The sequence below is a fragment of the Lathyrus oleraceus genome, chromosome 2, assembly GCF_024323335.1.
Source record: "Lathyrus oleraceus cultivar Zhongwan6 chromosome 2, CAAS_Psat_ZW6_1.0, whole genome shotgun sequence".
In the NCBI taxonomy this organism is placed as follows: Eukaryota; Viridiplantae; Streptophyta; class Magnoliopsida; order Fabales; family Fabaceae; genus Lathyrus; species Lathyrus oleraceus.
The window spans coordinates 376,746,623-376,760,234 of NC_066580.1; the positions used below are offsets into that span (position 1 = coordinate 376,746,623).

General features: G+C 36.0%; 1 protein-coding gene across 1 annotated transcript; it reads left to right on the forward strand.

Annotated features, from left to right (window-relative positions):
* The first annotated feature begins 7,000 nt into the window (after positions 1-7,000).
* LOC127119591 (uncharacterized) lies at positions 7,001-12,524 on the forward strand. Its single transcript, XM_051049847.1, has 4 exons — positions 7,001-7,871; positions 7,955-8,142; positions 11,763-11,837; positions 11,912-12,524. The coding sequence occupies exons 1-4, from the start codon at positions 7,214-7,216 to the stop codon at positions 12,299-12,301; spliced, it is 1,311 nt and encodes a 436-aa protein (XP_050905804.1). The 5' UTR covers positions 7,001-7,213; the 3' UTR covers positions 12,302-12,524.
* The last annotated feature ends 1,088 nt before the right edge of the window (positions 12,525-13,612 follow it).

A 13,612-nucleotide genomic window follows, 5' to 3' on the forward strand; every position in this document is an offset into this window, starting at 1 on the left:
ACTTGGAGAAATTCATGACTATGTTTAAAAGGATTGAGGGTCATATGGCTTTGTTTGAAGCACTTGAAAGGATGCCCATGTACAAGAAATTCGTGGAAGAGGTAATGGCTGAAAAGAAACCAACCACTGAAGAAGAGGTATCCGGTAAGGAACAATATAATGCAAACTCCCTGGAGCAGAACATTCCTAACAAACAGAAGGATCCAGGAACCGTCACAGTACCGTGCACAATCAAAGAAAGAACCTTCAAAAAGGTACTAATAGATTCGGGAGCTAGTGTGAATCTAATGCCATTATCGGTCTATCACAGACTGGGTATTAAAAATATCAGTGATATAAAGACCAATCTGAAGTTTGCGGATCACTCAAGAAAAGATGCATATGGTATAGCTGAAGATGTGCTGGTAACAATAGCGGACTTGACTTTCCCAGTCGATTTTGTAATCCTAGACATACCTGAAGACGATGAGGCATCCATCATTCTGGGTCGACCTTTCATGAAGACGAGTCGATGCAAGCTCGACATGGATGAGTGCACGTTAACCTTGAAAGTTCACAACAAGGAAATAACATTGAATGCTATTGAAAACCAGGAGATGGAGGAAGATACAAAATCTCAGTATCAAGTAGGCTTAATCAGGATATTGAATACTATTAAAGGCTCACTACTGCCAGTAGCCACCCGAAATGGAAAGAGTCCTAACACTGAAAGGATAGTTAAAAAGGAATCGTGGCACAAGGGAGTCCACACCAATAAAAGAGACAACGTCCGTGTTGTAGACAAGAGGTGCAACAAGGTTTTGAACCTGAAATACCCCCCATGAGAAGGGAAATGGACCGTCGAGCCATGCGACGTTAAACGAAGCGCTTCGTGGGAGGCAACCCACGCGTTTGATTTCTAATTTATTTCGTTTTTATTTTTCTTTGTGTGTGCTAAAATTTTGTGTAGGGGAGGAGGAGAATTAAAAGGGAAAAGTCACAAACACCTCCAAATGAAAGGAAACCACACAAGTGCAGTAAACCAACAGTAGTCGCTGTGAGTCCCCTTTGTATCTGGATTTAAACATTGAGGTCAATGTTTAGTTCAGGTGTGGGGGGTTTTTCCTTTCATGATTTATTTCCATCGTTTTTGTTTTTGTTTGTCGTAGTATTGTTTTTGTTTGTTTTCGTTGTTTACTTGTGTGTACAGAGTGATGAGAAACGGTTGGACGAGCCCGGGATCAATGGTAGTGGATGAATGACACACCTCAAACTTAGGCTGATAAGGCACCCCGGAAGTTGATGCAACCTTGAGAAAAGAAGTCGGACACATTTTGGGGACACCGGACCAAGAAAGCGGTATGGAAAGACCAAGTCAGGAAAGAACCACATAACACGAAGAGACTTCAGAGCTTGCAAGCTAACCAACATGGTGAGATCACAAAAAGCCAAACACGAAATATCAACATGAGAGTTCAGCCAGGTATGACTTTATCACTCTGATTTTGCGTATGTTCTGTTGACACGTCACAGCATGACAACACACACTGAGGCAAGTTGTTTGTTTAGCCAGGGCCTTTCTAGCCATCCCTATATGTATGTTTCCCTTCGTAAACCCCGTTGAGCCTTAGCCATTTTATTCATTGTAAACCCCATGTTAACGTTTAAGCATTATTCATCATGAACCCCCTGTTAACTTTTAATCATCCATTTCCTTTTGTGTCATAACTCGATATGATTGTGTGAATTGCAAGATGTGCAATAAAACTAAGTTTGGGGTGGAAATCTTGAAAGAGAAGGCAAGTGCATAAGATGAGATCATACAAAAAGAAAAATAGTATGTATTTTCTTTAAAAGAAAAAAAAAAGAAAAAAAAAAGAGAAAAATGCACTTGCCGAGACCTTAGATTCTAACAGATATAAAATGCTCGTGAAATTTGAGTAGAAAAAGAGTCAAAAGAGTCAAAAGAGTGAAATTAACCCCCAGAGTATATGTGATGCACAGAAAAAAAAAATCACACAACATGACTACTGAGTTCAAAACCCTTTGTTATCCAATTTTTTGTTTATCCCACCGTACCCAAGCCCCGTTACAACCTAAAAAGACCTCAAAAAGTGTGTGGAATCTGCTGTGGTAGTGACATTAGAATGTATTCAAAGTTAAGAGTTTGGTATTGCATACTGTGCTGTGAGTGTACACACCTAACCCTGAGAGATATTGTGAGCGTGTGAAAAGCTTGCAGGTGAAGAGGTTTCTGATGTGGAAATGTGGTAAACTGCCTGAATCGGAGAGACCTGAAACTCGATTGGATAGGAAGAACACAAATGGTGAAAGACTAGGTTGCATTGTGGAAAACGAATTCGGGGGTGACCTTTGTTTGGACTCAATACATCACTTGAGGAAGATGTTTATTATGTTAAATATGTGATTTAATATAATTGCCAACGCCGCGAAAACCTATAGGGTCACACACAAAGGACGGATTGATGAGAGATAGAGTAACTAAGGAACACCGTAAGGTACGGTGCACTTAAGTGGAAACGAAATATGGTAAGGTACCAAATACTTAAGTGATTTTGGCATATTATGAGATATGGGCAAAATACACTTAAGTGGACTTTTTAGCTTGAAGCTCACACAAGTGGTTCTATAAATAGAACCCCTTGGGTAGAAGCATTGTCACTCCACTCCACTCAGACAGAAATTCAAGTAGAGACTTGGAATTTTGTTTCCCTCTTTCTCTCACTCAAAGCCTTCATTCATAACAGCTAGCACTGCGATTGAAGGAATCCGTTCGTGTGGACTGAGTAGAGACGTTGTCATCGTTCAACGTTCGTGATCGCCCCGTGGATCTGTATCAAAGATTTTGATCATTATCAGAGATTTGCACCAAAGGTTTGAATCGCCACAAGAGGTAACGATTATATCACTGATCATGCCCATTCGTAAGGATCACTAAATGGAGAAATTTTTAAATTCCGCTACGCCTTGGATGGCTATTCTCCAACAGTATATATATATATATATATATATATATATATATAATATATATATATATATATATATATATATATATATATATATATATATATATATATATATATATATATATATATATATATATATATATATATATATATTCTCTCTCTTTCTGTCTCTTTTATTTTTCAGTTAGCAAATTATTGATTACTTTGATCTCTTAATCAACATTTTTTAGATATATATATATATATATATATATATATATATATATATATATATATATATATATATATGTATATATATATATGTATGTATATATATATATATATTTCTCTCTCTTTCTGTCTCTTTTATTTTTCAGTTAGCAAATTATTGATTACTTTGATCTCTTAATCAATATTTTTTAGATAATAACTTTTGAATTCTTTATTAATTAGTGTTGTTGTAGTAATCACATACCATTTGGTAATGATTGGATTTCTAAGAGCTAAAAACAATATACTAATATCCAAACTTTGTTGATTGCATGCAGAATGTTCGATAAATTGTTTCAACTAGTTTTTCGTGTGTTGTTATCATTGGAGATAAACCGCTACTATAGTAGAGTATTCAATTTAGTGTTTGAAGTATTTATTAATCAACTTATGGATTATTATCATACCATTGATACTCTTACGCATATTCGGGATTTTCAATTGTTGGGTCGGTTAGACAATTTTGGATCCGGGAAATATTTGAAACTTGCTTTCGCGCCATAAATATTTCTAAATCAAATTTTCGAATAAATTTTTAACTTGAGATATATTCACCTCTCCCCCTCTAGATCTATTCATATCATCTAACAAGTGATATCACGAGCTCCAGTTGTTTTCGGTCTTAAGATTTGCTTATTAGATAATGGCTACCGAACCTAAAGGGGTGTATAATATATCACTTATTTTTACCACCAAAAAATATGGCTATTGAAAAGCTTGTATGCATATCCATATCAACTCCGATGATAAGGGTGTATGGGACGTCATCACCAATGATCCTAATTAAATTACAATGACCAATGGTGAAGGCATCATCGTACAAAAACTAGAAAATCAATGGAATGATAATGATAGGAAGTTGTGGTCTCATGATTGAAAAGCACAAAATATTCTCATATCCGCACTAGGTGTTGATGAGTATTGTCGTGTATCTCATTGTGAAACTGTCAAAGCTATGTGGGATGCATTAGAAGTTTCCCACGAGGGAACTAGTGAGGTCAAACAAGATAGGATCAACATATTAAACCAAGAGTTTGAACTCTTTCGTATGAAGCATGGTGAAACCATTACCGATATGCAAAAGAGGTTCACATATCTTATTAATAGATTGAATGCTCTAGGTAATCCTATCTCCAATGCTATTGCTATCAACAAGGTTTTAAGATGTCTTAACAGGTAATGGCAACCCAAGGTCACCACTATCAAAGAAGAAAATGATCTTAAAGCACTTGATCTTACTATGTTGTTTGGTAAATTGGAATAACATGAGCAAGAACTCAATTGCCTTATAAAAAATGAAAAAGAGTATGAAAAGAAGATGAAGATGAAGAAAGAGAAAGATAAAGACAAGGTGGAAGAGAAGAAGTCTATTGCTCTAAAGACTTTTAGTTTCAAGTTCTCAAAGAATGAGCCTAGTAAGTATGAAGAAAGGGATGACAAGAACGTAGATGATGATGATGTTGGGTTATTTTTCAAGAGATACCAAAGGTATATTTGTAAGAACAAAGTCAAGCATTCCGAAGGAAACCTAGGAAAATTTAGAAGGGAGTCCAAGTCTTCAAAAGATGGTGAGAATAGGAAAGGCAAATTTAGAAGCTCTTGTTATAATTATGGTGAAATTGGTCACTATAGACCGGAATGTCCCGTGATTAAGAAAGATAAAGAAAAAGGGCATCACAAGAAGTCTAGTAAATCTAGACGAGCTTATGTAGCTTGTGAAAGTGAAAGTGACACCTCAAGCGATGAAATCTCCACTTCAAGTGAAGAATCGACCCGAATTTGTCTCATGGCAAATGGAAGGAAGAAAAAATAAGTAAGTCCTTCTAAACTTGAGCTTACTAGTGATTTATCTCATTCTCAATTGCAATACGCGTTTGATAATCTTCATAGAGAAGCATTAAATGCTTCTAAGAAATTAGCTTCACATGAAAAAGTATTTTTGCAATTAGAATCTAAAGTATTAGAATCTGAAAGGAAGTTGGAAGCTATTAAGAGATCTATGATAGATATTCAAAGTGATAAGAATATGAGTGAATAACCTCCTAGATTGGATTGTGAATCTTGTCATAATTAGCAAAAAGAGATAAATGTTATTCAAGTCAAATTAGATAAAGCTTTACAACCCAAAAGTGAATTTGCTATTGGTCCTTCTAAGTATGAAAGATCTTTGAATCATTCATACAAAAAGCATAAAAATTTCAAAAAGGATTCAAACGGTAAAAGCATAACTCATCGTAATATATCTTGTCATCATTGTTGTAAAAAGGGCTATACCATTAAAAAGTCCAAATTTAGGAAGATGTTAGTTCCTAAAGGAGTCTCTCAATGGTTGCCTAAATGCAACCTTGATTTCACTCACTTCCAAGGACCCAACGAAAATTTGGTACCTATTTCCTTTGTTAAGTCTATAGGTTGAATATCTTGAATCTACCGAAAAGATGTGGTATCTTGATAGTGGATGTTCAGGGTATATGACGAGTGACATGTCGCTTTTCATTGATTTTGTGCCAAAGAAAAAAGGGTTCGTCAAGTGTGGAGATAATAACAAAGGAGCTATTCTTGTAAAAGGTAGTGCACGTAATCCCTCATCTACTACTATCTTCGATGTAATGCTTGTTGATGGTCTTAAACACAACCTTTTTAGCATTAGCCAACTCTGTGACAAGGGTTTTAAAGTCACTTTCACTAATACTTGTTGTTTATTTGAGCATAATGAGAAGAATGATTGTTTGTTTAAGGGCTTGAGAGTCGATAATACTTATATGCTAAATTTAGATGATGTTTCCTTGGTTGGTACCAAGTACCTTGATACCATAAGTGAAAACTCTTGGTTGTGGTATAGGCTCTTAGCTCATATTAACTTTGACTTACTAAACAAGGTAACCTCAAAGGATATAGTCATTGGACTTCCTAAAACGAAGTTCACAAAAGACCACCTATGTGAAGCATGTGAGGAAGCAAACAAAGGTCTATTTTAAATAAAAAAAATGTTGTTTCAACATCTAGGCCTCTCGAACTTCTTCATACGGACCTCTTTGGTCCTTCTAGGACCAAAAGCTTAGGTGGAAACTATTATGACTTTGTTATAGTTGATGATTATTCCAGATTTTTTTAGGTTATGTTTTTGTCTAGTAAAAATGAGACCTACCCGACTTTCAAACAATTTGCTAGATTGTTCCAAAATAAAATGAATTTGAAAATAGTTTCCATTCGAAGTGATCACGGAGGAGAGTTTGGAAATATTATCTTTGAAAAGTATTGTGAGAAACATGGTATCTAGCATAACTTCTCGACTCCTAGAACTCCACTTCAAAATAGGACTGTGGAGTGTAAAAACCGAGTTTTAGAGGAGTTAGCGAGAACATTGTTTAATGAAGGTAATTTGTCAAAGTACCTCTGGACCGATGCTATTAGCACGGCGTCTTATGTTTTGAATAAGATATTGATACATCATATTCTAAATAAAACCCCCTATGAATTACCTAAAGGTAGAAAACCTAATGTTTCTCACCCTCATGTCTTTGGATGTAAATGTTTTATTTAAAAAAAAAATCACAAATAAGTGAATTGAAAAGTTAGAACATTTATAAAATTTTAATTAATGATCATGTAAAATGTTTTTATAATAAATGTATATCTATTAATAAATTCCTTTTTTAATAATCCGAACTCAGAATTGAAGTTTTTCTTAACAGCAACCCATCCGATCCCCGTCTCATAAACTTCTTCTAGATGATTCCACTTATCCATTCAACCCAGCTGGCATACGCTCCATTCCGTGGAACATTCATTGGATCCAAAACCCCAGCAAGCCTACCAAGCCCACTACTAACAAAAAAACATCAAAAAATCCACCCTTTATAAACTCACACACTTCACACACGCGCACACAGCACTTCAAACTTACCCCAAACCAAAACAACACTCTCATTTTCCATATCCACCGCCGCACATAGCGGCGCCACCGTAAACTACCGACTAATTTATTATTTATCATAATGGCGGCTTCAACAACCACCGACGGTCCCGTCTTGAACCTAATCAACAAACGCCTCCGTGCTCTCCGGAAGAAACTCAACCGAATCACATCCATGGAGGAATCAGTTTCTCAAGGGAAGCCACTTAACAAGGAACAAGAAGAAGTTCTCCGTTCAAAACCCTCCGTTGTCGTTCTCATTGATGAGTTGGAGAAGCTTCGTCAACCGCTTTCCGCTGCCCTAACTGAAGAACTCGACCTCGCTCTTCAGAACAGCCGCGAAACCCTACCTGAGAATTCCGTTCCGACCGGCCAGAATTCCCCTCCGAATTCGGAACATCGGCCGAACCAGAACGGGGATGTGGTTGAGGATATTCTCAATTTGCTCTACTTTGGTTCGCTTTTCGAAGTGAAGACGCAAAATGATTTTACTTCTACTATGCTTACGAGGACGCATGAGCGTGGATGTTGCTTGACTTATGATTATGTTACTGATGATGCAACCGATCTGCTCGGGGAGAAGGATTTGGACTCGATCTCTGCGTTGTTTGGGTTGTTGATTTCTCGGCCTGCCGATTCAAGCTTTTCGCATAAGAATGCGCTTCGGAGGTGCATTGAGCATGCTAAGTTGTGGGTTTCTAGGGCTCAGCAGCCTATTGACCCCAATGTTGATGTTACATGTAGGGTTTATGTTTTTGAAAACCATTTGCTTGAAATTTTTTATGTCTGTTGTTTTTATTGTTGTTTAATTTTGTTTTTATAGATGCTGGTTTGAGGGAGAAGTTGGACAAAATTATGTCTTCGGAGTACTTTACTACTACTCCTGAGATGAAGGCTCCAGTTGATGTTGCTGCCGCAGCGGCTGGAAATTATGGGTCTTTTCAGGTGCCCGTGCATGATTCCGTGGTTTCTGTTGAAGTAGAAGGTTCTGATTATCAGCATGAGGAGAAGGTATAATGCCTGTTACATTGGTTTTTTTTTCTTCATTTTTGAAACTTTATTGTTTGGTTGAGTTAAGAGTGTGCTTCTGGATATATGGAATGGGTTGGAAGTAAGTAGAGTGAAATGGTGTTACCTTTCCATTATTTGGAGAAATTTTATTACCAGCAGAGTAAAAAGGAGTATTGGATGAAATTCCAATTGATCTTTCATTTCATTTGATTCCATCCTATTTTTAAATATCCAATTTATAGAAATGGTATCATTTAGTTTAATTCCATTTCATTCCATTCTGACCATTTCTATCAACTCAACCTTAGCTGTTATGTAGTCAATAGTGAGTTTTTGCTGTTTTTCAAATGGTGTACACTGGCTATCGCCATTACTTTATTTTGCTTGATAATATTTATATTAAGTGTGAGAACACTTTTATTTGAAGTTAATTCTTGTTTGTGGTTTTATAGGGGAGTGGGGAGGGATGAGAGTAGAATGTCTGTTCCTTTGTTTCTTTTTAAATTATTATTCAACATAATACGGTTAAAGTGAGGTAGTTCAATGATATGTGCTAGTTGAGCTAAGTTACAACAACATTTTCTTGTATTTCTCATGATGTACTTTTGTAAACTTGTTGATACTTATAAATCAACCACTTTAAAAAAAACTAAGATGATCATTGTGGTCTAAATTTGTGGTAAACTATTGTTGCGACTATAATGTTACTCCATTATGAACTGTCTTGGAAGAGTTGTCTAGTCATATAATTATTAATGTATAATAACAGAACTAAGCCAGAGTTAACCTCATTAAACTTCCTTTCTCTCTATAGTATAATGCAGTAGAGATCAATCTGTGCTTGTGAACTGTTATAATATAGATAAAAAGTTGGTATGGTACTAGTTTTCTTTCAATTAATCCATAGTGTCGCAGTAGGGGGGAACTGATAGATACTATACTCTGTGCTTAAACTATGAAAGGGCAGCGAGATGAATCAAAATCCTTTGTGAATAAAGTATTATGAAATAGAGTTATCTCCTATCATTTGAAATGTCTGGAGAAAATTTCTAGCAACCTAAGGTTTGTAATATGTATATATCAAGTAGACTATTATTCGGTAGAACCAGTTGAACCATGATTCAGATGTCTTGCTTGTTCAACATAACATTGTTTCTAATATACCTGTTTTTAGTTTTGATCGCTGGACAAGTACTTGTTATTCTTCATCTATGATGTCGTTCGCGTGCTATAGCAGAATAGTGTAGCGATGATCGGGTTCACACAATGCTCTTGGCCTGAGAGCTGCTGTATGCAATAGCGGTTGCTGTGGGTGTTTGCTAGTAAGGTTTCAGGATGATGTTCCTAAAATCCTTTTTTCTAAAACTGTTGGTTTTTTTTTTAAGGTTATAAAGTCAATTTGAACCCTTTTAAGTGTAGTATTTTGTTCTTCATTCTTTTATCTTGCTAACAAACAATCCCATTGTTCTTCTCTATATAAGTTTTGATACTTTAGATTAAGTATGACAGTCTCTTTAATTTTGCATTTTATTTTTTATTTTTTAGTATATGTATTTTATGTGCTGATTGATAGTATTTGGAATAAAGCTTCCCTGCTATATCATTTTAGGGGGTTGATAGTCTTTGGAATAAAGCTATCCTGCTATAGCATTTTAGGGGGTTGATGCTATGCGACACTATCTGGGATCAACAACATAGTTCTTAAATTATTTTATATATTGGATACATAGTAAATACAAAATTCTATTTCAATTAATGACTTTTAGTTTTCAATTTATTGCATGTACATTTCTGACTGTAAAAGCTGTTTGCATATTTTTCTTCTTGATGATATGTATGATACATATGTAAATTTTTTTCCAAAGTTTAAACCATAGCATCCAACCCAAATGATCTACTAGTGTTATAAACTAATGTCTAAGGGGTATGTTTAAGTTTCAATTTTATAGAATTGATATAATTTAATCATTACATTTTTATGATTTGCTATGTCTTTATCATACCAGCATCCTAGATTTAGCATATCTTATATCTTTAAAAAATAATACCACTCTATTAAGTATATAATATGAGTTGCATCCAATAATTTGTGCATCATTGTTATTGATAGTTCTGAGGAGTTAATAGCATTAGCATGCATATGCGCTAGCGATTCCGTGTTTGCCTCAAGTCAAATGGCAGCTGGAGTTCTCCCCACCGGGGCCTTAGAAATGATGATAGATTTAGTGCATACTATGTTGTCAATACCACGTTATAGCAGAATAGCAAAGTGGTAGTAGGATTTGGCACAATGTTTTTGGCCTGCGAGCCACTGTCAGTAATAGCTGTTGGAGCGGCCTAATTGCAGTAAAATTGCTGCCTCAAACCGCCATCAGAACCACTATAAGGATCATGGGGCATTAAGTGTTATGAGGCAAGAATCCCTTAAGTGGTTGCAATAACGATTTAGGGCTGCCATGATCTTAACCACTTTTTAGGATAAATATCATAATTTGGATATAAATGTCAATTTTGAAGATTATGAAGAACATAATAATGTTCTTAAAAGGGTCCAAATTGATCTTTATATCCACTATTAGTTTGGATGACATCGATTGCTATTAATCTCATTTTTTTTATTTAACCAAGTCAGTGAATTTTTAACCCAAACTAGCAAACCATTGGCTCCAAATCAACCCTTTTATCCTGCAGTATCCTCAAACTAAGGAAGGAAGAGCAATGCCGCCGCACCACTGACCACACTCATAAGGAACAATGGAGCAGATCACAGTGAAATATTGTCACAGCAGAAATGATAAGGGAGTTATTTTTGGTTTGGTGGTAATACTCAAAATTAGGTGTAAGTGTCAAGTACCTAATTTAGAGTTAGGATGGAGAGGAACATGTTTTTGGGTTTCAATCATGTTGCTTGTTAACTTATTTGGTTTGGTGCATGGGATTGCACAATCTCTCTGATCTTATGTGCAATTGCAAACCAGAATATAACCAAGATAGCCTTGTGCTCCAAAAAATTGTAGAATTCTGTGATCTCTTTTTGACTGTCATGCATTTAAGCTTTTAAACATATCTGAGTATTCTTCTTTTTAAAATTTATCTATTTTTATGTACTGAATTAGCTAAACATATCTGAGTATTCGAGATAGCTAATATTTTAATTTATTTGAGCATTTTTAAGAGGTTATTGCAATAGAACAATAGAAAAGCATATGCAGAAAAAGGTATTCATTAGCACTAATAACCAGAAGTGATCTATGGTTGTTACACATTTTGAGGTTTTCAAAAGCTGTCCATTTTACTTGAATGTATTATAACCTCGTTAACTTATAGCTGTCAGTTGTGCCTATATTGATAACATCGAATGACACCTTTTCATAGTTACTTATTGTTGTTGTAAACTAAAAGTCTGTTAACCTAAGAATTATACCATGTTGCATTAGTTAATTTGTCTTTGCTGTTTGATGCAACTGGAGTGTTTATCCAGTGGCTGCAATGAGTAAGCATCAGGCAGCCACAATATTGTTTACAATTTTACAGTTGTTCGTTCATCTTTGATTGAAGCCAAAATAAATCCCGATGCTTTGTACCTCGTTTGCTTACAAAGTTATATATGCATTTTGTAGGACGAGAGAGCTGCAAATTTTCAAGGACAAGGATCTGGAGATGATCCGTCTGATCCCGAAGGAGAGTTCCAGAAGGTATGTACAAAATTTGGCATGAACATCTTGTTGACATTGACCTTGTTGTAATGCCAAAGATTTTTCTCAAACAGGATGAAGTAGAGGCAGAAAATGCAGTTGAGGTGGCATCAGTCCAACACGAGCAGGCTAATTCTCAGGTTGACACGGAATACAATCAAGCAGATGGAGAGGGAAAGGAGCAACAGAATTACCCAAGGAGGGGGGGTTATCAGAATCAAAGAGGTGGACGCGGTGGTGGTGGTGGTAGGAGAGGTTATCCAAATGGCCGTGGAGGTCGTGGTGGAGGCAGAGGAGGGTTTCCAAATGGCCGCAACCAATTCTATGACCAGCCTGGAAATTATTATCCCAGAAACTATTATAACAACAGAGGACGCGGAGGCAGAGGAGGTGGCTACTACAGCAACAACGGCGCAGGCGGTCAGGTTAATCATGTTGCAGGTGATGTTGGGGTGCAATCTTGATAAATTATGACTTGTTCATAGTGTTTGTTACTATAATTGGGTGGGGGTGAACTTTTTTATTCGTCTGGCATGAAACATGTTTTGAACAATTTTGTTTGAACTTCCGACATCCAGACTCCGCCATTTTGTAGTCCAGTAGCGAAGTTAACCTTTATCCCAAATCTTAAGGGAAGAAACTATTTGTCACCGTCGTGTTCAGGAATGAATGTTTATTCTTAGCTTATATGCCTAGCATCCAAATGCTTTGCTGTGTCCTTTAGATTGACAGGTAGACCTTGCAGTTGCAATGTCTTCCATTTTTGTATTCACCATATCAGGTGTCTTCTTCCAAAATCTACATGTTTTTCCTAAGGGGAACTTCAAGTGATTTGCCATTGAGATTGAAGGTTGACAGATAGTCTTTGAAATGAAAAATCATTAATAAAGGGAACGGAACTTGTGCTTGTTTTGGTGTTCCCTTCACCCAACCTTCAATTAGTGTTTTAGTAAAGATTCCACTGTTTAAGTGTATCTAAATCTGCAATCAAGACTCACTCTGTTTAGTTGATTTTGCTTTCTCCTAATCATTGTGATTGATTTAGGAGATGGCATGGTCTAAGGAAAAAAAAGAAAAGAGAAGAGATGTGGTTTTAAACTGCAGAACCCAATATCTAGTTCAACCTTAATCAATTCGACAACTCAAGAGTTAACTCAAGAACCACCAACTAGAACATGCCACTATCCTTTTTCTTTAAGTTCTTCATCTACATTTTGTCTTGAAAGTTGGCCCGCGTCTGTTCCACACAGCTGATCAATCCTGAGGTCTTATCGTTCATCTCTACTCTGCTCAATTGATTTCATTCATGTGTCGTCTCACCCAACACTTTTTTTTGTAACTTCACCGAGCCAACAAGTCCTTCACCTTTGCAATAATCTAGAATTTTTTTCTTTCCTTCAAACCTTGACACATTGTATTTTGCATCAAAGGTTATTGCTATTTATTTATGCAGTAAAAAAATCTTGAATGGCAATTCATATAATTAATTTAAAAATATCAATGTGATTTGATAAAATGTATGAATGTTATTGATCGACGATTCGGCCGAGAGTGTGTGGAGGATGCATTTCTAGGCCGAGAGTGTGTTGAGAATGCATTTCTGTCCCCACACCTAAATGTTTTCTCTATCTCAATTTCTGATTAGGAATATTTTTCTCATCCACATTACACAAATTCCCGATAGATTCTAAATAATGGTTGTTGTGATGATGAGAAAAGAGGAGATGAGTAATGAAAAGAGATGAGTAATGAAAGAGACAAAGAGAATTGTAAAA

Excerpts from the sequence above, each read along its gene's own strand:
- LOC127119591 (XM_051049847.1), top strand. The coding sequence starts at position 7,214 with ATGGCGGCTTCAACAACCACCGACGGTCCCGTCTTGAACCTAATCAAC. Across the intron at positions 7,872-7,954 it reads CCCCAATGTTGATGTTACAT|ATGCTGGTTTGAGGGAGAAG; the intron begins GTAGGGTTTATG and ends TTGTTTTTATAG. Across the intron at positions 8,143-11,762 it reads ATTATCAGCATGAGGAGAAG|GACGAGAGAGCTGCAAATTT; the intron begins GTATAATGCCTG and ends TGCATTTTGTAG.